The sequence below is a fragment of the Hyaena hyaena genome, unplaced genomic scaffold (genome assembly GCF_003009895.1).
Source record: "Hyaena hyaena isolate Hyena2069 unplaced genomic scaffold, ASM300989v1 scaffold_183, whole genome shotgun sequence".
Lineage (NCBI taxonomy): Eukaryota > Metazoa > Chordata > Mammalia > Carnivora > Hyaenidae > Hyaena > Hyaena hyaena.
The window spans coordinates 1765974-1792097 of NW_024080815.1; the positions used below are offsets into that span (position 1 = coordinate 1765974).

General features: G+C 46.3%; 1 protein-coding gene across 1 annotated transcript in view; it reads left to right on the forward strand.

Moving 5' to 3' along the window:
• The first annotated feature begins 8629 nt into the window (after positions 1-8629).
• The window catches only part of GALNT18 (polypeptide N-acetylgalactosaminyltransferase 18), a 355085-nt gene continuing 337590 nt past the window's right edge, over positions 8630-26124 (forward strand). The window contains exon 1 of the mRNA XM_039240915.1: positions 8630-9261. Within this exon, the coding sequence (XP_039096846.1) occupies positions 9027-9261 (235 nt within the window). The 5' untranslated portion in view covers positions 8630-9026. The remainder of the gene's footprint in view (positions 9262-26124) is intronic.

Genomic DNA, 26124 nt, shown 5'->3' on the forward strand with positions numbered 1-26124 from the left:
ATACAGAGTAATTGATGGTTTGGGTGTAGATGAAATTGGCTAGGGCTGGAGAGAACAGAGGAAGAAGAGGAGAGAGGCTTGAATAAAATCTTGGGGAGTTATGATATTTAATGACCAAGTAACAAAGGATAGGTTGACAATGGAATGAGACAAGAGGAAATCCAGGAGGTCCTGTTGTCCTAGAAGCTAAGGAAATTGAATGTTTTAAGAAAGAAGGGAAAGTTAACAATGTCAAAACCTATTGAATGGTTAAGTAAGATGCACACTGAGAAATTCCATTGAATTTAACCACATTGTAATCACTGGAAACATTATTGAGGGTTATCTTAGCGACTATGATCATGTTGAAGAGTGAGTGCGAAGTGGGAGCTTTAAAATAATTTATTGGAAAATAAATGAATCTGCAGTGTTGTATTCTGGTTTCAGAAAGCAACATCACAAATAAGAATGTTAGCTCTTAAGGCTTAAGGAAATAAGCTTTATAAATGAGAACAACCATAAAATGCTTGGCCTACCTGTTCAACAGTCGTTGGAGACCCTGCTGTGAAATTAGGGTGGGATGGCAAGGAGTTTGCCATTTCTGTAAAACTACGTGAGGACACAGGGTCCTAAGCATGTTATTCTGGAGTCCGTCAGCTCCCTCGTCATGCTTGCAAATGCCTGGATTGAGGAGCCCAGGCAGACTGGAGAATCACTAGCAAATACCTAGACATTATTTGGGTTTGCGCTCTGTCAGGAGAGATATTATATTGGTATCTGTGAATACATTCTACCACATCAGCCTATCCATCGGCACCTGCTGAGGCTATTTTATCTGGAATTGTCCGTCTGAGTACTGTGCTTTCGTACATCTGCATTTGTTTTGGAACTAAGTATATAGAAGTTCTTTGATGACAAATTCCACAGTTCTCTGAAGAGGGACTCTGGCCCTGCTGCAAATGCAAGCTGTCCCCATCTCTGGTCTCTGGCTCTGTCACAAGAAGCAGATTGTTGACTGTCTCCCAGCTGCTTCTTGCCACTTGCAATTTGTGCTTTCTGCAGAACTCATTCTGTTTGGAATAAGCCAGTCACCACACTGTTGTGAGAAGGTTGTGTGTCTGTTGAATATTTTATTTACCATCTGGCTGCAGCAAAGTACAGAGCTTACATAGGGCAAACAATGCCCCAGACCACCATATACCAACCCTGAAAAGGTCACTAGCCTCTCTTCATGCCTGGCTGGCACCATCAATCCCTCACACGAGTCCTGTGCTATTCTTTGGAGGCTTTAGATGGAGGGCTCTGTGGTGTGAAGCAGCTGAAGGAGACTTCTGTCCTTTTACCCCCAAATCAGAGTAGCTTCTATGCATTTTCCTGAGCGAGGGGGGCATTTCACCATCCTATCCCCTCTTCTTCCTGCCTTCCTGAAGCCCACACAAGAGTTTCCAGAGTAGCAACTTCCATGGGCGTGAGGAAATCTGTGACTCCACTTCTGCTATCAGTAGGAGCTCAATAAATGTGATTCTCTTTCTTCATCTTCACTTCAGATACACTCATTCAGAAAGGAAAAATATAGTGGCTCTTTTCCTTGCTTGGGGACAACATTCAACTAGGGCTTGATCTTCCTTTCAGATGAAAAGAGGAAGTCTCTTACTTTTGAGTCTTATTCAGCCAGTGATTCCTTTGTTGAATATAGATTCCCCTTAAGAGATCCCTGGGAGGGTTGTGGTATATGGAAAGAGTACTGGACTTGGAATTAGAAGCCCTCAACCATCTTTTAATGTTTGCCCTTAGACAGAGTTTCCTTATCTGTAAAAGGGCGTAATAATAACCTACCATATGGGGTTGTTGTGAAGATCAAGAAATGCATGAACAGTATTCCATGGGTTGAAAGTACGAGTATTCCCCACTTACCCTAGAGATATAGGTGGTCTAACAAGACACATCACTGTTCTGTGTAGTTCTGCTTGAAGCTACTTAGATATTGATACTCATTCCTTTAAGTGACAGCAATATTAAAAACATATACTTAGTCCTTGGGCTACAGAAGGGTTAGGTTCCTAAGTATATACTACATGACATGTAAAATTATGGATTGGAAATGAGATATCATGATTTATTATTTAAATAAAAGTGTTGAGTACTATTAAAACTAACCTTTGTTCAATGCTTACCACAGACTGAGTAGCAAGCTTTACAGATATTATTTCACTTAATCTTCACAATAACCTTATGAAGTAGATATTGGGTTTTATAGATGAGAAAATTGAGATACAAGAACTAAAGTAACTTGCCCAGATTCATGGAATTAGTAAATGGCAGATCCAGATTTCAAACCTAAGTCTGTCTGGTTACATGTGTATAACCACTATGTTCTACTGCTTTCCTAATCAACATATCTCCAACTGGGCATTCTTTTAAGACACAGGAAGTCAAAAACTTATATAAAATCTTTTACCATCTCTCCAGTAGACAACATTATAAAAACGTCCTTTATGTAAAATATACAAAACTCAGAAATGGCTCTGAATGTGCAAAGGAAGGAAGTGGTGGTTGATAACGTTCCTGCTCTCACTAAATAGTGATCGTGGTTATGTACCTTGATGATTCCTTTTACTTTTTCAATAGGGGATACATACAACTAGCATGAGGTGCTCAAGAATTGTGTGTGTGTGTGTGTGTGTGTGTGTGTGTGTGTGTGTCCATATAGCTCAGGTCACAAAGTAGGGCAGCAACCAATGTGAAGCAGATTCTAGAACAACCAAAGGAATAATTTCTTAAATTATAAACATAATAACTTGAATTTCAGAAGTATTACATTAATAAATATTCATAGTAAAAATTCAGACATTATAGATGAGCCTGCTAACAAGTTCAGAAGTTGGCTGTATTCCTTAATTGTGGTTCTTCTCCCAAAGAAAAGTCTGGTTAACAGTTTCATGTGTATTGCATCTCAGACTTTATTGTATATAGGACTCATCTGGGGATTTTGTTAAAATGAAGATTTTGAATCAGTAGATGTGGGATGAGCCTGATAATTAGTTCCCAGATGAAGCTAATGTCAGTGGTCCATGGACCACACTTTGAGTACAAGGTCATAGAGTACCTGAATTTTTAATGTCATCATTACTGCCAAGTTACATTCCAAAGTGATTGTACCAACTATGATTTCATCAGCATGATATGTGAGGATTTATTTCCCTTGTATTATCTCTAATATGTGCTAATTATCACATTAAATTTGTCAATCTGAGAGGTGAGATATAGTGTCTATATTTATATTTCCTGATTTTAACACATTTAAGCATCCTTTCATTACTTTTTTGGACATTTATACTTTCTCTTTAGTTAATTGCTTGCTCATATTTTTGGTCCATTTTTCCATTGTACATATATGTATATGTTTGCCTATTTTATGGGTTTATATGAATTCTTTATATATTCTGGATACCAATCCTTAGTCTATTAAATGTCTTGCAAATATTTTCCTCTAGGTCTAAAGAACAAATTCCCACCCAGCAAAGCTGTCTAGTGATTGAATGGAAGTGGAGACATTCAGAAATTATATTCAGAAATTCAGAAATTACATAACTACTTGTTGGGGAGGAATTTGGTGCCTTCATCACTTGCTGGTGCCCTTCTCTTTGATACTACTATAGTACGTCGGGCTAGAGCTCATCAAACTATATTATACTTGTTTATTTATTGGCCTCCTCCACTGAACAGTGACCTCCTTGACAGCAGGGGTGCAGTTCTGTGAGTCCTCTCTGAATTCCCTGTACCTAACATTGGGTCTAACCCAGAGCAGGTACTCAGAAATATGTGGCAGGTGAGTAAGTGGACAGATGGTTAAATGGGTCTAGTTGCAGGATTTCTGTCAGGATCTGCTCTGCAATTCAGCCAGGAGCTGCTTTGGGTTCTTCAATAGGGTAAAGAAAGAAGAGTTGGGGCACCCCGTGGTTCAGTTGGTTAAGCGTCCAACTCTTGATTTCGGCCAAGGTCCTGATCTCACGGTTTGTGAGTTCGAGCCCCACGTGGGGCTCTGCACTGACAGTGGGGTGCCTGCTTGGGATTCTCTCTCCCTCTCTCTTTCTGCCCCTCCCCCCACCAAAAAAATAAACTTAAAAGAAAAAAAAAAAAAAAGAACCAGACGTCTATTTCTAGGACCCTTTTACTCCTAGTTAGAGAATTCCCTCTGGTGGCTTCTCTTCTCTCCTTTCATTTGCCTTTCAGATACTTTGTTGCTCAGAGATAGTAACAGCCCTTCATAGCGCTAACACTTATAGAGTGCATTTAATGTGCTTTATATGTACGAATTCATTTAATTCTCACAACAACCATTTTCTCCCCATTTTCTCAGATGAAGAAAGCGAGGCACAGACTGGTTAAATAACTTGCCCAAGATCATGGTTAGTAAATGGATTTACTCAGACATGGATTATGAGCCTAGCTATTTGGCTCCCTAGTCTGTGTTCAAGAGACAACATATGAAAAACACTAGACTTGACACAGTGCAGGTACTAAACAAACATTCTTCTCTTTGTTGACCTCCCCCCCCTACCCCCAGCCTCCCAGAAGTGTTCCTTCCTTCAGTGACATCTCAGTCGTGTGGCTTGGCAGAATCCAATCTTGTTCCTATTGTTCCTCCACAGCCTTTGCCTCTGAACTTTGCATCCATCCCTGTTGGAAACTGCAACAGTCTCTTTTTGCCTAGGGCTCTGGCAACCGCACTTGCCTTGAAGCCAGACCAAGGACTGAGGCATTCTACCTTTAGGGCCCATTTTCCCTTTGTAGCCCCCAAATCCCAATTGACACCTCTGGTCCCAAGGCTTTGCATGGTGCTGCCATCTGGTGGGTACAGATGAACACTGACATCTCTCTCCAATGAGCAGACTTCTTGCCATTGGCTAAGATGGATCGACTGTTCCTTTTAATCCCCAGGCAGCGTATCCCACTTAGAATGTAATCAACTGGCAGTTTAACTCCATTAATAACTGGCCTTTCCAACCTTGGCATTGAAGATATTCTCAAGGAAGGCTTGCTAATTCGTGGGATGATAGCGTGGCTATACTTGTGGGTAAGGAGGCCTACTTAACTCCCCCTCAGATCACATGAAGAGGGCAGCTGCCTACACAATATAAAAGATGGCTGAAATCCAAAGATTGTGCCAGGGAGACTCTCTCAAGGATCTCTAGCCCTTTTTGTAGATTCTTCAAGGTACTCACTTTCCTCTTGCAGCAAGAGTGGAAGGAAACCCCACGTCCAAATGCTAGGCATAAGTTTAAGGAAATATGTTGTATTGGAGTCTCTGCTAGGCCTGCTCACATCCATTATCTGATTAAGTTCACAGTGCTCCCCTGAAGCAAGATTTATTTAAAATAAAGGTGAGGAAACACTTAGGAGTTAGATAAATGACCTAACTTGAGAATTTGAAACATTCTTCCAGTTCAAGGATGATTGTTAGCAGCTTACTAGGCTCAGAAGAGGCCCATATTGAGACTGTGACACTCCAATTATATCTACATGTCTAGAGTAAACTTAGGCAAGGCCCAGAGCACCTGGTCATTCAGACAGAACCTCAAGGGCTCAATAATTACTTGCTGGGTTTAATGTAATTGAACTGAGGGATAAAAATATGGCCCATGTGTTGTTTACAGGAGGGCTTATGTGGGGGCTCTTTTCTGGCCTTGTGACTATAAAACCTTTGTGGGTAAAGTCTTTGTGCTTCCTTCCAATTCACTTGTTCATAAACAAGAAGCTGGCAGTCTTACGTGGACATTTGAGGGTATGGGGCGGGCAACAGTCCCTGAAACCAGCTTTCCATCTGGAACATCCTATCAACCAGTGCAGATCACTGCACTACTGGTGATGAAGACAGACATTATGAATAGATAGCCAATGTGCTGGAACCCAGCTAGACAAGATAGCACCTTGCTGCCTATAGCTTTACTTCCCATTAGCTTCCATCAGGGGAGAGAGCACTGATACTGGTTGGTGGAGAAACCAATTACAGTTGACCCTTGAACAATGGGGTGGGGGATAAGGGGTGCTGACCTCCTGCACAGCTGTAATCCAAGCAGAACTTTTGACTTCCCAGAAACTGAACTACTGATAGCCTACCATTGACCTTAGACTTACCAATAACATAAGCAGTCAATGAACACATACTTTGTATGTTATATGTATTGTATGCTGTATCCTTTAGTAAAGTAAGCTAAAGAAAAGAAAATGTTATTAAAGAAATCATGAGGGAGAGAAATACATTTGCAGTATTGTACTGTATTTATTTGAAAAACTCTGCATGTAAGTGGACGGCACAGTTCAAACTCACATTGTTCAAGGGTCAGCTGACCCTTGTGCCTAAACAGCAGGATGGAGTTCATGGAGTTGAGTTCTGGCCCAGCAGGGGAAGGGCCATATCCTCGTGGGAAACTCACCATATCCTGAGCACCCACTATGTGTCCTGCACCAGTTAAAGCCCTTTCTGGTTCATTCTCTCACTTTAATCTCCATGACAACTCCTTCAGCAAGTATTATTTACATTTGACACACGGGAATACTGAGCCCCAGCAACGTTTTAAAAGTTGTCCTCCCTCATATCACTAATAAGTGGTGGATCTGGGATTAGAGTCTTGGAGTCAGGGCTGCGTCTCCAGTGAATATTCTTTGAACTGGTCAACTTGACCCTGTGACCTTTCAGAGAGGAGAACCTGTTCTGCATTCTTTTGTTGCATTCATCCCTTCCACAGTTACAACTCATCTTAGGAGATCTGCTGGACAAAAATTTGAGGTCACACAATCTACTTTGTTTTTGCCTTAAACCTTGTAAATTAGGGCTCCCCCCCCCCCCCCCCAAGTAAGAATGTGAGAAACGAGTATTGCCTCCTCTCTGTCTAGCCCTGTGGAGGTTCAGGAAGATCTTGGGAAGAGATGAACTTCCGGGGCTCCTCCTGGGAGAAGGTGCATGACAGAACGAAGAATTAGACCTTTACACTTACTGTATCCAAGGCTGGTGCTTGTAAATTCATCCAACCAGAAGAAAGTCCAGACCCTTCATTTGTGAGCTGATTATGCTTCCAGAAGAGGAGAAAGGGGGAGGCAGGTTTTATTCCCTTTGGGTTATAGATTTCTTTACCTTGATTTTTCTCCAGAAACAGATGAGTGAGTGTGTATGTGTGTGTACGTGTTCTCCTCTCATACATATTGACACGTATATCCTGTCCTCCTCTCTTCCAAACCTGCTTCCAGCTGTTGTAAAAGAGAAATCTTCTAGTTGGTATAACAGCACCTTTTGGGGGGTTTTGTAAGTAAAGCACTGGTTGATCCCCTGGCTGATGACCATAAAGTGCCCCTCCTTTGGTTTTGTGCCCTCCGTCTTCTGTGGGGCCAGCTCTTTGAATCCAGGAAATATCACTTGAGAGAGCCACCCATGGGTACTACAACCATGGCCCGTTAGGGTGCTGATGCCATGTGGTCATGTGGGAAGATGCTCCCTGACTCTGCAGGCCAAGGAAACACACCCACAGATGGAGAAGAGGATTAAATCTGTGTTTTAAAGAGTCTTTGTTTAGAGTTCTATTCAGATGCTGAAAAGTGACTTCAGCAGAAGGCAATACTACGAATAAGTATATTTGCTTTTATAACAAATAAAGTAGTGTCAGCCATTAGGGCCCAACCAAGTCTCTTTGCTGTCAGTCACAGTTCTGTCCTTTCTAACATCAATTACAAACAGCATGCATAGGGACTTTACAGTTCACAGAGAGCATAATTCCGCCCGGTGTCCCTGCATCGCCTCCCCCTCTCCCTCACCCCTGAGAGATTTCTCTGCAGGATTTCCCTATACACCGAGATGAACATAGAAGACAACTGGGTTACAGGACATAGTTTTGTCCTGGGAGCTGTTCAGACGTAAAAAAAAAAAAAAAAAAATTCTAGATAGGGCAAAAATCTTCCAGGGGGTTGGTGGTGATGGCGGTGGTGGTCCAAAATCTTCTAGGAGATTCCTAGGAGGGCTAGCCACTTTGACAGTTGCTAAGTCTGGAGACATCCAGGAGGGAGACAGAGGGCGTCGGCAGGCGGAGGTCGGAGTGAGGCTACGGAAGAAGTGGATGCCCACGGGGCCTGACCGAGGGCAAGCTTGGTCAGACGATCTGGCCCATGCTTCCCCGGCCTGTCTGCTTCCGGGGCCGCCCGAAAGAGCCACGAAGAGTCGGCCGGCCGTGGGAGCAGAGCGAGAAGCCCCGCCGAGGGGCGCCGCGCGACCCCGCAAAGACCGGAGGTCCCCGCGCAAGAGCCAGAGGTGGAATTCCTCTAGAGGCGGAATCTGCCGACCTAGGGGCTGAGGCTGGCGGCGCGCCTCTCCGGGAGCCTCGCGGCCGGGGCCGCTCGAGCGGGCGCGGGTGGAGGCTCAGGCGCGTCCCGGGAGGGCGGGAGCCAGGGGCGGCCAGCAGGTGGGGCCCGGGGGCCGGACTCCGCCCCGCGCGCCCTCCCTGTTGGTCCGCGGCCGCCCAGCACCGGCCCCTCTCCCGAGCCGGAGCGCGATTGGTGGCGGCGCTTGTCGCTCGGAGGGGGCCGGGCCGCTCTGCTCCGCTGCTCTCCCCGCCGCCGCCGCCGCCGCCGCCGCCGCCGCCGCCGCCGTCCTTCCAGCAGCGCGGGCCGGTCGGACCGCCAAGGCACCCCGCGCCTGGCGATGGGAAACGGCGCGGCCGCGGCCGCAGGCTGTGGCAAAGTTTCCCCGATGCGCGTATCCGGGCGCGCCGCTGCCGGCCACCCGTGACCGCTTCCAGAAGGGCTCGGGGATTTTTAATTTGGAAAAAAATCCACCTCGTTTCCTTTGTCAAGCTCTCTCTCCGGGTGGCCAGCGGCGGGAGCTCCAAACTTGGGCACGGCGGCTCCACCGCGGGCAGCCGGGGCTGTGGAGGACCTCGGGACTCAGGTGCTCGGGCGCCCAGCGGCCCCGGGCGGTCGAGGGGGTGTGCGCGCGGGGGAGTGCCGGCGCGAGGCGAGGAGGGTCCCCCGGGAGCTCTATATGGAGGAGGGAGCCCAGAATGGTGTGCACCAGGAAGACCAAAACTTTGGTGTCCACTTGCGTGATCCTGAGCGGCATGACCAACATCATATGTCTGCTCTACGTGGGCTGGGTCACCAACTACATCGCCAGCGTGTATGTGCGGGGGCAGGAGCCGGCGCCTGATAAGAAGCTGGAGGAAGACAAAGGGGACACCCTGAAGATTATTGAACGGCTAGACCACCTGGAGAATGTCATCAAGCAGCATATCCAAGGTACGGGCACCCGGGGAAACTTGGGCCGCTCACCAGGCCCCGGAGTGCCCAGAGCGGCGCCGGGTGCGCTGGGGCCGGTGCGCATATAGCCGGCAGCTGCGGGGTGTGAGGCCGCAGACGCTTGGGGGACTGCGTGTGCGCTCTTGCCTGCGTGGGGGACCCTCGCTGTCTGCGGCCGTGCGCGCTTCTCCAGGGCACACGTGTGTGCGCGGGGCTCCACGCGCGGGTGTGTGCAGCTCACTGGCGGTGTGGGGGCGCGCTGCGCACGTGTCCAAATGTGCCCGAGACTCCGGTTGCTCGCGGACTCTCCGGATCGCACACGGGTCCGGCTCAGAGAGTGTACGTGCATGTTTGTGTGTGTACAAGAGAGTGGGCGCGGGCAGTCGAGCTCATTTGGTTCCTGTAAGGGCCCAGGGCGAGATGCTCGCGCGGCCCCAGCCTTTGGTATTTAGAACCCACAGGCTGCGGGACGAACCGGGGAAGATTGCGTAGACCCAGCCCCAGCCCTGCTGTGCGCCGTCCGTAGGCAGTTGGAAATGCCGGGGTAATCTGTGGCTGGGGGTGCCGCTTGAACCTATAGCGGTCCCCACCCCCACCACAGCCAGCGGGTCCAGGACCCTCTCCAGGAGCAGGTGTCGACTCGGGGAAGAAGCACGGGAACCTGGCGCTCTGTCCACTGCGGTGGCGCATCCGCCCAGGACCGAGAGAAGCCCCCTGGGCTGCACCTTCCCCGCGAGGCTGGGGGAAGGCCGTTCCCTCCGGTAGCTCTTCTCCCAGGCCCAGGGCATTCCCAGGCCCAGGGAGCGGTTGGGGCGGAGCAGACAGACGCTCGCGGAGTGGCTCTGGAGTCTAAGGCGGCGCGAGGTGGTTGCGCTCCATCCAGGCCAGGGCGGGGGTCAAGGGGAGGATGGCGTATGGGAGCTCTCCGGATGCGACCCCGTCTGATGTGCTGTCAGAGGCACGGGATGGAGAGCTTCTGGCACCGCGGGGCACTGGTACTGGGTGTGCACACACGACCCCGTTTCACACGTTCACACTTCTTTTTTCCTCACCTCCCCACTTCCCTTGCTTTCTGCCAGCGTGTGAGCTTCTGAAGGGCAGGGAACCTTGTTCACCCATAAACCTGGCAGGCCAGGCAAGCTCTGGGTCCAGTACCCAGCAGACCTTGGCAGAACGGAAGTCTTTCTCCCCCAGGAGCACTCTGTTTTGTTTACACGTGGGTGTCTGCACCTGCGCCCCCTGCCAGAGTAGAGATAGGTGCTGCGTCCCCATTTGGTGGGTTCCCCACATGTCCAGAATAGTTCCTTCCCAGGGGAGGTCCAGGTGAGTGCAGGAGAGGTGTACATACCCCTGTGCTTTCTAAATAATGACCTCAAAACAAGCCCGTGGCTTGGGGACACTTCCCTCGGAAAGGAGACTGTTGACAGCTTCTCCTTCATATCCACCTCTGCCTCTCAAACTGGCACTGGGCTTAGCAGACCGATTTATCTATCTGATGGCCCCTGTTGCTGCTGTTGCTTACCTTCTGCTTCCCGTGGGTTTGGACTGACAGTTAATCAGCAATAGAAGCACAGTGCTTGCCCCAGGGTGATTCAGACCACTCCCAGGGAGACACAAGGCCATGCCTTACTTTGACGTTTCCAGTTTGCCCACAGGTTTTGAGAGATTTTCATTCACACATTCTGTGTGTGTGTGTGTGTGTGTGTGTGTGTGTATTCCTGAAAAATGATTCTCTTGGGCTTTCCAGTCTGCTCAGGGAGGAGGTGAGCAAGGTGCTACTTTGGGAAGCAGTGAGGAGACATTGTTAACCCATGAGCTCATCACAGAGTAGCCCCTGTCATACTGAATGTGGACCATGTCACGTGATTTATAAGGCTTTACATGAAAGTGAGTGCAGTGTTGAAGCTGAAAGGAGCCTTTGTGGTTTTGTTCCCAGGAAACCTTATAACTACATATTGTCTGGAACTTTTATTTATTTATTTATTTTAAATTTTTTTATTTATTTATTTTTATTTCTAGGGGAGAGAGAGAGAGACAGCGTGAGCAGGGGAGGGTCAGAGAGAGAGGGAGTCACAGACTGAAACAGACTCCAGGCTCTGAGCTGGCAATCAGCACAGAGACCGACGCGGGGCTCGAACCCACAAACCGCGAGATCATGACCTAAGTGAAAGTCGGACGCTTAACCGACTAAGCCACCCAGGCGCCCCTGTCTGGAACTTTTAAATATATACCTGAAAAAATTGGGAGGAAGAAGAAGCAAAGAGAGAACAGGATTCTTAAAATATATGTTGGTCCAGTTCTCTTGGGTATGTCCCCTGACTGTGTTATGACTCCTGTGGATATTCAGAAACGACCAGATTCGGGGTGCCTGGGTGGCTCAGTCAGTTAAGTGTCCAACTTTGGCGCAGGTCATGATCTCATGGTTCATGGGTTTGAGCCCCGCGTCGGGCTCTGTGCTGACAGCTAGCTCAGAGCCTGGAGCCTGTTTCGGATTCTGGATCTTCCTCTCTCTCTGACCCTCCCCTGTTCACACACACACACACACACACACACACACACACACACTCTCTCTCTCTCTCTCTCTCTCAAAAATAAATTAAAACAAAAAAGCATTAAAAAAACATTTAAAAAAAGTGATCAGATTCTCAGGACAGAAAGGCAGAAGCCATGGACTGTAGAGGGTGGGGAAGGGTCAGTGACTTGGGGAAGACTGGATGGGAGGCAGGTAGAGGGTGGAAGTGACTTGGTTGGTTGTGCCATGGTGGGGTAGTGACGACCAGTGACGGCTCTCCCAGTGGTCCCGGGGCCATCCAGAGCTGGGATTCAGGGAATTAAGTGAATTTAGAGATTTATATTTTGAAGGCAGAGGGGGAAAGGACAGTCAGATCCTTGTACCTGGTGATATAGACCATTCATGTGTATTCCACTGTTCAGTTTCCTCCAGCTAGTGTGGCTTTTGGAGCAATCCAGTTAACTGTGCTGAGCTGAGGGAGTGGAGAATAAGGGGTAATGACAATAGCTGAAAATTATATAGCGCCCATTATGTGCCAGACACTATGCTAAGTGCTTTATGTGTATGGACTAATTTAATTATCACAACCCTGTAAGATAGGTAGTATTAACTCCATTTTACAGACAGCGATTAAGACTTGTCTACGGTCACATTACTGATACTTGGGAGTTGAGGGATTTAAACCCAGCCCATCTGGCTTCACAGTGCGCGTTCTTTACCACATACCGCACTGTCTCCTTAGAGGGCCAGCAGCTCACAGCGGGAAACAGCGCTCCACTGGAGTTACTTGCTGGTGGAAGACGGTGTCAGAGGATGGCCAAGGAATGGTGAAGTCAGAACCTTCCCACTTTGAGACTCTTCCATAGATAAACTCAGGAAGCTCTGGGTGTTGTTTTATTTTATGCTGAGAGGCAGAGGTTACATTCACTTAAAAAGAGTTGGTGGAACACCAGGACAGTTTCTGGCACATTCTGCAGAGAGTAGGTGTTGGATAGATGAATGGATGAATGAATGAGTGCATAGTGTGGATGCCCAGTGCACCGGTTAGTCATTAATGGAAGCGTTTCCGTTCTCAAACGAATGTTTTGCTTTGGAGCCTTGCTCAGACTCCTCTTTGCTTTGGAAGGAAAGTTGTCCCGGAAACTGCAAATGTCACAAAATGTTCCGCAGAATGTGTCAGAGGCCTTGCAATTAGAAGAGGCTTTGGAGCATCACCCTAGAGGTCTGTTCTAGTCATGACTGAAAAGTTTATTTTCCTCTTGGGGGTTGCAGTGATATTTCATTTTAATTTGTTTTCTGATTGAATGATTTAATTAGATCATGTCTGGGAATCTCTTGGGAATGTAAATTGCAGTTTTGAAAAAAAAAATTTTTAAACCAGATAGATGGTAAGCGAGAGGGTGGATAGCTCCAGGTTTCAAAAACAGCATCCTTTTGGGTTGGAGACACAAGATAAGTGTTCATATGTGTTCTCTTTTCGGAGGGGGAAGATGGGGTTGCTGGACGTGGTGAGACGGATGAAGCAGAGGGTGGGCTGAAGGACGCCTGGGTTTTGGAGACCTTGGAAGCGACTCAGTATTAGTTCACGACTTATTTTGGAAGTCCAGTAGAAACCCAAGCAGTCTTCTCCTTTTCTTTTTTCATTCTTTCTTTTTTAATGTTTATTTACTTTTGAGAGAGAGATGGAGTATGAGCAGATGAAGGGCAAAGAGAGAGGGACACAGAATCCGAAGCAGGCTTCAGGCTCTGAGCTGTCAGCACAGAGCCTTACATGGGGCTTGAACAAATGAACTGTGAGGTCATGACCTGAGCTGATGTAGGACACTGAACTGACTGAGCCATCCAGGCGCCTGTCCTTTTCTTGATTAATATCTTTTCAAACCGGTAATAGGAAATAATTAAAAATGTATAAAATTGCCTCTGATTCATTCTACTTGGACACATCTATTTTGCATTTGAGCATTCCCTTCTAACTTTGCCCATCTGCCTCCATATTTAAAAACAAAGGTGTAGTCATGGCTTGCATGTAATTTCATATTTCGCCTGTTTTTCAGCTTGCTTTTTGTTAGAAGCATTTTGTTCATGTCTGCTACATAGTATATTGATTCAGTGTTTATTTATTGAAGATCTAATATGTGCCAGGTAGCACAGTGGAGAGGTGACATTGGATACGGTGGTAAATCAAGACACTCCTGGACCCTGCCATTGTGGACTTGTTATTAAAGAACAATAGATTCCCTCTTACTCAATACAGTTGAGGTTTAAGTTCATTAATTGAAAAACTGGGTAAAGAGAATATTACAGAATGTTGCATACATGCATTAAATGTTTTACTTACATATTATTTTTGAATATTTTGTACATTCATTGGCCAGCCTTTTTTTTTTTTTTTAATATTTTTATTTTATTTCTAGGATAGAGAGAGACAGCATGAACAGGAGAGGGTCAGAGAGAGAGGGAGACACAGACTCTGAAACAGGCTCCAGGCTCTGAGCTGGCAGTCAGCACAGAGCCCGACGCGGGGCTCGAACCCACGAACCGTGAGATCGTGACCTAAGCGAAAGTCGGACGCTTAACCGACTAAGCCACCCAGGCGCCCCTCATTGGCCAGCCTTTTGATGTTAAGGCCAAGGCTTGTCTTTGGGCTGGGAGGGGGGCAGTTGCCTTTCTGGTCATCTTCCTTGCATAAGCCACTTACATAATGTGCGGCTTTACAAAGACTGATCTCTACTTCTGTTTTCTTTAACATTCATTGAGAACTTGAAGTTGCTTATGAAGCAGTCTCCGTGTAGTAGCCTAAATTTCTATGACTTTTGCCTTGTCCTTCTCAGTGATTTTGCTCACATAGAATTTGAGTGCTATTTCAGTGACTAGCTTTATAAAGTCTTTGCAAAGCAATTAAATTAATTTTCTTAGAAACAACAACTCTCATCTTTTTAGCAGTCATATTTCATTGGTTTCTAGAATATGTAATTAAATCAGATTAATCAGATTATGCTGTTACAATGACAAGTACCAAAAGTAAAAACACATTTGGGAACAAACCCAGAGGACTGTTGGTAACCATACAACCACATATCTCCTGAGCTGGAGATGTGGGTGGGGTGGGAGATGAAAGCTGACACAGAAGGACAAAGGCATCCTGGTGCCAGTTTCCCAGGGGGATTGAAAGCATGCTTCATTAGGAGAGGTGACGAAGTGGAGGGTTCTTAAAGAGAAATTGTACTGTATTTTTAATGATGGCATAATATTCCACCATCAGTATAACCATTATTGATTTAACCACTTCCCTATTACTGAACATTGGCTTTTCCACTAAAGTTAATGCAGAAATAAACATCTCCACCTCCTTTTTCTTCTTTTGAACTGTCTTTAAGGATCTATTTCCAGGAGTGGGATTCTTCCAAGAGTAGGAACATTTTAATGAATGATTGTTGTTAAAATCTTGTTACACAGCCACTAGCAATGTATTATTATACCAGTTTCATGGAACCTGGCCAGCATTGGTGTTATCATTAAACTTTTTTGGGCATAGGTAATCACTGTCAAATGTTCTTTGGATTTGTACTCCTTTGATTACTGTAGAACTTAATAACCACCCCCCTCAACCTCCCCCTGTTAGTTTCACCTTATATTAGTGTCTTTTGCCAGTTTTTCTCTTGGGGTGTCAGTGTTTGTGATTTGTGTATTATATATATGTGGTTTATTTATGTAGAGCACTAATTATATATATATATATATTATTATATATATATATAAAATATACACACACATGTATCTATATATAATATATACACACACATACATATGGCCTGTATTCTATATTATATATATAACTTTGGCTTTACATAGATGATTTAGGGCAGTGGTTTTCATACTGTGGCCCCAAGGAGCCCCAAGCTTCTACCAGGTTGGATCTGGGACCTGAGAAATAAAAGGGTCAAGTGAAGCCTCCTGGACGTCTCCTGCACCCACCTGCTCTCCTCCTTGCAGCCAGTGTATCTTCTCCTTCACCTGTCTTATACTTGGTGTTCTATAGAATATTTTATTTTTAAAAAGGCTCTGCTTTTTTAAAAGAAAAGGTTGAAAATCACCGTTTTGGGAGAAAAAGGCCTGACTGTTACATTTTTGTGGGGGATGATTGTAGCATAAAGAATTCAAGAGAGTAAACACATCTGAAAGGAAATTGAATTCCTGGGTAGTGGTTTTGTAATATCTATTTACCCTTCTGAATACCATGATTAATAATGTATTACATTATATGACTAATTTCTAAATCCATTATCTTACTTCACTGAGTCAAGATCATCCCAACAATGGGAGAAATGGATTATTAACTGCTTTTTGTTTCCTAAAAGTTTGTTAGGCATATTTTATGCATATTGGTGAACATTAAGTCAGTAAAAACAGGTTGCTTACTCTGATTATAAACCATTTGTGGTCCCTAAAAGTCAGAAAATGTCCTAGGCCTGGATGTTGGGTGATTTTTTTTTTGTCCCTTGTAGCTTTTGGATGTCACCTAGAATTGGCTAGTGTCCTCATCTGATCCCTGACTTGGCATGGTTGTGAAGAAGGGGACCTGATGTTTGCCGAGTGCTTGTGGAGTTTATTTGAGGACAGGGTGTCATTTAAATAGTAAAGCTATTTGTCCTTTGAGATGAACTATGGCATGTGAAATTATATTAGTAACAGTGATTGATATTTTGAGAGAGTGCAATCTCAAGATTTAGAAGTTGAGCCCAATCACCTTTATTAATAGCCCCGGACTGCATCTTCATGGAGTCAGAAAACCTTGCCAAAGAATACAACTTTTTCCCCATGGCCAAAGAATTCTCATTTTTATCCATAAGTGTGTAGGCTGTAAAATAAATGAATTCCACATTCTTTCCCACTCACTTGACATAAATTGTTATTTGCCCTTGATAAGTAGGTTGACGTAGAATCTCAAGGAGAATTCAGAATGAAATGTTGGAGAGCCACAGTCTGGTTTCTGGGTTTGTGAGGGCCTTGAAGGTCAGCTGCAGTCACTTGGGCTAGGCTGGTCTGTGTTTCTCCAAAGGTATTTCTAGGATTCAGAGCCACATACAAGGTTACTGGACCATCTTCATTACGATCCTATACAATCTCTGACTTCACTTCACTTGGAAAGCTAAATGGGCCATTGCCTTGATTTGGGGGCTTGAGGGTCTCTTTAGGATTCTTGCCCTTTTTCATTGCTTGGGTTCTGTCCAGGAGTCTAGGACAGATGGCTGCCCTGTGGAGAAGCATTTGGGAAGGCAGTCTAGTTGGAGGTGCTGCTGCCCAGAAGGTTCTTTGTGGGAAGCACCAGGCTGAATGAGTGATGAATGTGGCCAGAAGGCAGCAAGGTGGGATTCTGGGAGAAAGAGAATTATGCCTGAAGATGGAGGAACAGAAGCCCGTAAATGTGAGATGCGCGACTGCTGTAGAGCACAAGGGGTGGCGGGGGCTAGGTCTGCTAGTTGATGACCCAGATGAAATGAATGGTGGCCTGCATTTTCACGCTGGCCTTGAATGTCTCTCTGCGCCGGGGGTTCTTGAATTGGGTAGAGATTTGATGATTTCATGGTGCCTACAATCACCAGCTTGCCAAATCTCACTCTGCCTTTGGGGTCGGCGGCAGCTCCGTTCCACAGTGCAGTGTGTGAGTACGGAAGCGCAGGCTGTTTTCCTTTCCCTCACACGCATGCCTTCACATGCAGGGCACCCGCCCCAGGGTGGGGCCGGGCTGGGGCATGTCCCCACATGGTGGTGCACGCATTCTCACTTTGTCCTTTTTCCTCCCACTGCTGACGCGTGTTAGTATGCAAGAGAACGTGATAACCTTGAACTCCCTTCCACTTATGAGTTTAACTTAATCACTCATATGTTTTGGTATTTAAATTATTGTTAATGACAAATCACTGCACAACTGTTCCAATCTAAAGTTTGTTGCGTTGGTGATGGGGCACGGCTGCTGCCCTGGAGTCTTCCTTGTGGGGCTGTGTGCTTTGTGTGGACCCAGCCGAGTGCAGCCAACTGGAACTTGAAGCAGGAGGATTCCTGATTATATGAACACTAATGCTTTGGTATTTTGCTGGCTACACAATAATGTCTTTTTCTTTTCTTTTTTTAAAATTTTTAATGTTTGTTTTTGAGAGAGAGAGAGACATGGAGCTCAAGTGGGAAAGGGACAGAGAGAGAGGGAGACACTGAATCTGAAGCAGGCTCCAGGCTCTGAGCTGTCTGTACAGAGCCTGACACGGGGCTTGAACCCACAAACTGTAAGATCATGACCTGAGTTGAAGTCAGGCATTTAACCGACAATGTGGGGCTCCATCTCATAACCGTGAGATCATAACCTGAGGTGAAGTCAATAGTTGGCTGCTTAACTGACCGAGCCACCCAGGCACCTGCCCCACCCTCCCGCCCCACTCCCTGGCTACAGGATTATGGATTAAAATACATATTTAGGACCAGTCATCCCAGTGGGCATGGGGTTCTGATGTCGCTCTTTCACTGCCCAACACTCAGGGTCAGTTTGTGAAAGTTCGCTTTTGGGAGATGGAACTGCCCTTAATGAAGCTTTGTGAAAGCCCTAAGTGTCCAGTCCTAATGAGACTGTGACAGGTTTGCCGTATGAGGCCACTGCTGAAATGGTACTAGACCAGCAGGTGGTTCCCTGGGCTACGTTTTGTTACTAGTTCTCTTCAGGAGTTCACAAAGTACGGTGTTTGGGGAGATCCAGAAGAGTGGTGTCTGCACCCCTCTCTTTGGGACAGATGAAAACAATGAAAACTGACTTGTGACGAGGAGGCTACTCTTCAGAATAGCCACTGTCCAGAATTTAAGACAGAGGTAGAGCCCCTGATTAAGATGGCTGAGAATTGCATTTTAACCCCTGGTGACTTGTTTGCTTTGCCCATCCATCTCTGTGTCCTGGGATGGGCCAGTAAGGGGCACTGAGATCCCAGAGGAATGGGAAGGTAATTCAGGGACCTGGGCAGGACGGGATTTGAAACCTGGGCACGTAAGAGTCAGGCTAATGACATCTGGGACTTTAGGAGAACAATACCACCAAAATTGCTTGAGCCAATGAATATAAGAGTAAGAAGGGATTTGAAGCTCCAGAAGTGACAAATGAGAATCCTAGCCAAGCTCTTGGTTTATTTTCAGAGCAACAGGCATATAAAGTATTGAAGATTGATTGTATTGGGAGGCACGGAGGAAGAGAACCCCTGTGTGGCCGGGACTGGGCTAGCTGCTGACCGTGCCAGGTTGCTTTTTATCTTTGCAACATGGAGGGAGAGTTTTAATGGTGAGGACACTGAGACATAGACACTTAAAGAGTTTGCCCAAGGTCACACACTGTAGATGGTGGAGACACGAAGGGAGACTTTCTAACATATATGTTCTCTATAGAAGAAAAAAAAAGGTGAAAGTCACACAGTGAGAGGACAGGGAGATCATGCTATTGTAGACTATGTTCAAGTGTAAGTTCAGAGGCCTCAGGTCAAGTGGGACACTGGTGGGGGCGGGGTGCCAGGGAGGCGGCTTGGTCTGTCATGTCGGTGGGGAGCCTCGAGGTTGGGTGCCAGAGGCGGAGGGCCATGGAGAGCCCTCTCTTGGATCATTGTGGATCTGCTAGGATCATTGTAAGCCCTAGGGACTTGTCCCGTGGGACAAGCAGAAGGTGCCAGCTGCAAGCTAGAGCTCATTCTGTTCCACATGGGACTTGAGAGCACTCGCTGTGTGCCAGGTGCTGTGCTGAGTGCTTTCCTGTACGTTGACAGAGTCATGTGTCTTCTGGGGTGATCAACTTGGCCCATTTGCCCAGGACTTCCCCTGTTTTTTTTTTTTTTAATTAATTAATTTATTTTGAGAGAGAGAGAGCAAGAGAGCACAAATGCATGTGAGCAAGGGAGGAGCAGAGAGAGAATCCCAAGCAGGCTCCTCTGTCCGTGCAAAGCCCGAATGCAGGGCTCGAACTCACAAACAGTGAGATCATGACCTGAGCTCAAATCAAGAGTGAAACGCTTAATGGCCTGAGTCACCCAGGTGCCCCTATTTTAAAACTGTAGTTCCCGCGTCCAAGGAGGCCCCTTGAACCTGGGCAAACCTGGAGGGTTGCTCATCCTTATCTTCTCACGCTGCTAAATTCTATTTAATGGCAGCTGCTAAGCATCAGGGCAAAAATAGCCCTTGTGATCGCACCATGTCTGTGTCTTCTGATTTCTTCTTCGAATGCTGACTTTGTCCAAGAGTTGTAAAGAGGACAGTAAGGATCCCAGCAGCCCCTGCCCCGTTCTCTCTGCCCACACGGGCTGCCTCCTCTCTCCTTTGTTGTTCCTCCCGCCTTGGCACTCTGTTTTTTTAGCTGTCTGAGCCTCTCAGGATTTGCAAAGGAAAAAAACAATTGCTGTAAAGGAAAGCTCTAATAAAGTGGTTTGGGCACAAAACATCAGCAGCTGTTTATTTGCCCAAAACAGTAGGAGTCTGTATTAATAACCTCGTGAGTTATATGCTGGGAAGTTAAAAGTAAGCAAAAATCTTACTTGAGGCCCGCAAATGTGACTTTATTCCTTTATTGAACTAATCTCTCTTCCTGTTTATGCTGGTGACATTTTCTATTATCCATGTGGAAGATCCTTCTTGATATTCCACTATAGATTTATTTAGCGCTGCCTTGGTTAGGGTCCCAGAGCTGAGGGGTTTTCTGGTTTCTTTTTATTGCAGTTATGATGCTTGGTGTTTATGTGGTTCCCGCCTCAAAGGATCTTGATAAACGGAACAGGCGTTGTCTAATTAATCATCATAATATTTCCCTGACGGGACAGAAGGAGCCACGGAGGAAAGGGGGGCGGGGGGTTGGTATAGGTGTTGGAGAGGTTTTAGACCTGCCTCTCGGTTCAAGGGCTTGGAAAAGTGAGTTTTTTAACATTTTGGTTTCTTCCACATCTAAGTCTCAGCTTAATAATAAACTGATCTTCTGATTTGTTTTATTTTCTAAAAGACTGTTTGGAGGAAAGTATACATTATAGGGATTATGATGTAGATTCTCTAAGTCTATAATTGGGCCAGGCTTTTAAAAAATTTATCTTTTTAATGTTTATTTGTCTTTCAGAGTTTCAGAGAGAGAGAGAGAGAGAGAGAGAGAGAGAGAATAAATCCAAAGCAGCCTTCAGGCTCTGAGCTGTCAGCACAGAGCCCAGCACAGGGCTCGAACTCATGAACTGCAAGATCACGACCTAAGCCAAAGTCAGATGCTTAACTGACTGAGCCGCCCAATCACCCTGGGCCAGGCTTTTAAAAAAATATTTTACTAGAATCTGGAGATTTATATTCGAGAGGAAATCCAATGGAAAGTGAATAAAAGAGACTTTTATCAATGATTCAAAAGTAGGAAAAAGTAACCAGTGAGAAAGGGTTGTAAAAACAGGCCTGAAGTTGTCTGAAGAAGAGATGGGAGGAAGAAGAGAATTAATGTTTGTTGAGCATCTCTCAGGTGCTAAGGGCTTTGCATGTGCTGCATCACTTTAACCTTGTAAGGAGCCTGTGGGACGCTGTTAGTTCCATTTTACAGATGAGGAAATCAAGGCTCAGCAAGTGTAGCTACCTTGTCCAAGATTTTGTGCTTACCAAGAGATAAACCCCATGACTCTACTAAGCCCATTAGTAACGGGCCAGGGCTCCTCTTGTTCTTCTGCTGCAGTGATGCTGATCAGGGGAAAGCAGGCTTATCCCTTACTTTCAGCAGAAAGGTTGCAGATGAGGCTGGAAGAAAGATTCATGGCAGAAGTGAGGCCTTGGGAGGGGTTACCAGGTGGCTGTTTTGCTGGTACCCTTCCCTGGAGACACAAGAGGAGGCTTGTGCCAGGAGCAGGCGGGGGCTGAGCCCTCAGGAAAGCTGAAAGAGGATCCAAGCCATGGCTCTTCGAAGCCAACAGTATCGTTTTTTTTTTCAGGAAAGGACTTAGTGTGAGCAAGCCCATCTCCTCCACTCGCTCAGACCTAAGGTTTTTGGGGGTCCTCCAGGCTCAGGGCATGGGGTCGGGCTGGGGACCAGGGAGGGGACTGGTGCACACAAAAGAAACAGCAGACATGTCCGGGTTTGCCAGGAACTTCCCATTTAATTGAAGAAATGGGGTATTCTGGTAAAGTATATATAACAGTGGGCCCCTAGCTGTGTGGGCAGGTATAGGAGGCAGACTCCAAGGCTGGCATTGGTTTGAATCCTGGCAGGGTGCCAGCAGATGGGGGTGGGGCATGAGATGGTTGGGAGAAACTGCAGACCTCTTTCCCAGTCCCTATTCTTCCCCCAGAATGACTGGGAATTTGACAGTGACCTGAGATGTACTGCTGCTCTCTGTTGGTCACTTGCTTAGGTCCTTCCCTTCCTTCATCCAACCAGCATTTATTTGGCACCTAGCAAGTGCTGAGGGTATATCAGTGGAACAAAGACAAAAAAATATGAAGGTGTTGCAATTAAATGAGGTGGTCAGGAGCTCTTCTGTCAGCAAAGACTTGAAAGTTAGGTGTGAACTCTGTCTGGGGGAAGAGATTTCAAGGTGGAGGGAACAGTGTAAAGGCCCTGGGGTAGGATTGTGCCTGGTGTGTTTGAGGAACAAACACCTGGGTTAGCTAGTGTGGCCGGAGCAGAGTGATTGCGGAAGAAAGGGGTGGGGGATGAGGCCAGAGAAGGGCTGGCTGGAGAGCAGATTGTGCTGGCCTCGGAGGCCACTGTCAGAGGAGTGGGGGGCTATGGGCAGGGGTTTGCAGAGGAGCCCAGCTTTTAAAGCCATCAATGCAGGCTGTTCTGTGGCTACTTCCTGAGCCCTACACAAGGGCTTGACTCTGTGCCAGGCGTATCGAGAGATGACAAAATATATAGGACATAGTTCTTTCCTTTAAGAAGCTCATAATCAGGCCAAGAAGACAATACAAAAAACCGTTGAGGATCTTTTGCAAGCTAACTGGTGTAATGAGGGTTAAAATTAAATTCTAGAAGAGTGCATCATCAGAATGGACTTCCTGAAGGAATTGGGGCTTATGACACATCTTGAAAGAATGAGGAGGATTAAGAAGAGTGGAGCAGGGAAGATTTGGAGAGAGTAAGCTCAGATATTAAGTAAAACCAGCAGTTACCTGCGCCTCTCACTTCATGTGGGGAAATGCGTGCAGGCAGTCGGTGGCTGATTTCAGGTGGGTGACCTTGGGCAAGTCTCTTCACTGTCCTGTGCCTCAGTTTCCGCAGCTATAGAAAGGAGGGCAGTAGCTCCCTAAACACTCCTTTTGGATTGTTGTGCTGATGAAATGAGATGCCATGCAGGAAAGCGCCCCCCACCCCCCTTGCCTGTCCTGGAGTAGGCATGGGGACAGAAAGCACAGTCTTTTCCTCAGGCTTCCTTCTTTCCCTCCTTCCTTTATTTCTACTATCTTTCCTTCTTGCGGTCACATAGAAAACACGATCAGGAATATATTTTCTGGTTGTAATGCCTCGAGTAGCAGATTTGAAGCCCATCTCAGTGCCATTAGACATGATGTGTGTGCTAAGACTTCCCCAGCTACATCCAGCCCGAGAAGGTCAAAAGCGAGATAAGAGAGGAGCCCAAACTAATGCTAATATCCAAGTGTCTCCGTGTGACTTGCCTACTTCTCTGAAATTCTAGCCCTGCCAGCCTGGGGACCTGCTTCTGTTTGTAGAGAAATATTTTTGTTTGTAAAACCCATGTGGCATTGCAGTGGGCGGCAGACCATGTCAGGAATGTGCTATGTTTGTAGGATGCGTGGCTGGCGGGAGAATTATGCAAGGTGCCCGGTTACCTGGTCAGAGTCTCATTTCCCCAGTGCTGGATGCGGAGGACTCTCCCCTATGATGGAAGGAGAATCTCCTTAAGGAGAGACTTGGGTTTTCTTGGGTTTTGACCTCCTGACAGAATAGGAGCCACATCAGCCTATCTTCCTATCAGGGTGAATTTGATTCAACTCAAAGCAATGTGACTTATAATTTCGATGGCAGGCAGGAAGGTGTGATTTAAGATAATTGTCAGGGAGACTCAATCTCTTCTTTCTTCCTCCTCTACAAAATGTGCATTTTGTTGTGTGATATAACTTTAATATACATTCTTTACAACTCAGGAAAGATGTAGTTTCATATCGGGAAGCTACAGTCTACATTTTTTTTTTCTTTTAGTACTTCTCTATTTAAAGTTCTTGTGAAAAAGATGCCTTTCTAGGCAGAAAACTGAGGGGGAGTTTTGCTTTCTTACTAGAGAGAATTGTAGTAAATCACTATGAAGCCTCCTGGCAGTTGTCACCTAGATTAGCAGAGATTATTGGGGTCACTTAGTAGAGAGATAATTGCCTTAACAAAACCAGAAATATAATTATTGTATTTACCTAAAACTGTATAATTGTGAATCTCAAATGTTTTCAACACCATCCAGTTGTTTTTCGCAAAACAGGCATCAGGATTTTTGAGTGTGTAATTACTTTGGAAGTACAGAAAGTTGCCTTGAGTTTTGTAAATTGAAAACTAAGTGTCTTATTTCACCGGGGTCCATATTAGAAATGTATGATATTGTTGTACAGCTCAGTGCAGCCCTTCCGTCTTTCCTCACCTATTAGCAAAGAAGGCTGAGCTTTCTCAAGTTGTATCTAAGTTGGGAAAGCTCTAGTCCGGTAAAGATCTAGAAAGATCTTTACTTAGAATCAGGGTATGCTAAACCCCAGAAGTAACAGCATCCACACCCTCAACCTGTCTGCTGAGGGGTTCAAGGCCCAGCGCAATTTGGTGACTGCACTGGGGGTGCTCCGTTGGGCCCTGGAGACTTCGGGATGGGGATGTAGAGGTCTGAATCAAGTCTAGAAAGTTTCCCTCTACGTCCCTCTACTTCCTCCAACCTCAGAAGAAACTTCTGCAGGGAGAAAATAAACCCTGGGTTGTATATTCTCAGATGAAGCCAGATGCTTAAGGGATGAGGGACGGGAGGATGTCCTTAGATAGTCTCTGAGGGGATCCCTTAGTCCCCTCTCTATGGCCTGAGTGCCTGGGGCTGGCACTCTACTGCCTGGGGTCATCTTCAGGACTGAGGACATAACTGTTAGCAGGACCTGACTTGGGTTCCAAGCAATACTGGGCAGCTCCTGGAGGTGTGGTCTCTATATCGGGAGCAGACTTCTTCCCAGCTTTGCAGATCCCGGGGGTGGTGCCCATGGGGGAGGAGCAGAGGTTTTACGTTGGGGAGAGGAAACTAGAGAAGACTGACATTTATCGGTCACTGACTAGATGTTTGGCACAGTTTAATTCACTTCATCTTACAGAATCTTTACAAGAAGCCCGTGAGATTATTAGCCCCATTTTACAGAAGAGAAAGTTGTACTGTACTGTAACGATTAATCTGCTTTTCTCATTACACTGTGGGTTCCTTGACGGTGGAGGCAGGGTCCTCGTTTTTCCAATTTCCTGTTTGACACAGAGGCAGGCATGTAGTTGGGGCTAAGTAGGAATTTGTTGGGTGACTGAATGAATAAATAAGCAGGCCTGACCGAAACCACTTAGTAAGAACATTCACACCCAGGTGTCTGGCTTCAAAGCTGTCTGGAAGGGAGGCCAGGGGACTGAAGAACTGGTTCTCAGCCCTCCAGGCTTGGGGGTGGCTCACATGAGGCTGTCTCAGGCTGCTTCTTCCTTCTAGGTCAGGGACAGGAAAACATGCATTTCTGGAGTCTCTTTCAAGGCACCTCACAGCTTACACTGCCGTAGCAAGGTTTAATCAAAGGGAAACAGCAGCTCAGTGGAGTGTGTGTGTGTGTGTGTGTGTGTGTGTGTGTGTGTGTTTGTATGGACACGCAAAATGTGCTTTCCTGCACTGAGATCCCCCAGGAATCAGCTGGTGAGAGGAGCGTGAAGCCTTCAGGGGACCTTCGATATCTTTATTTTAATAAAACTGTCACTTGTGGTCACTTTCAAATGAAAGCAATCTTGTGGGTACAGAAGGGGAAAAACAAACTTGCACCAAAAAGCAGAGAATAGTGCCAGAAAAGATGTAGCTGAACGGAGAAGCTCTGCTTCAAAAGGAGGGGCAGAGTTGAGGTCACTTAAATGGATACCTAGAGAGTCCACAGGAAAGAGAAAGCATAGCTTAATTTCCAAGAAGGGATCAAGAATTCCTTCGAGCCCCTGGAGCTGAGGGGAAGTTGGCCTTTGGCTTCCCAGCCTGAGTGGCGGCCATTTGGCCTCCTGTCCACACTGAGGCCTGTGAGAACCTTGGAATGGATCCTACCATCTTGAGGTGGCTTTCGGGTGGTGGTGGTAAGTTGGGACCAGCTCTTCCCACACCCAGGAGGGAGGC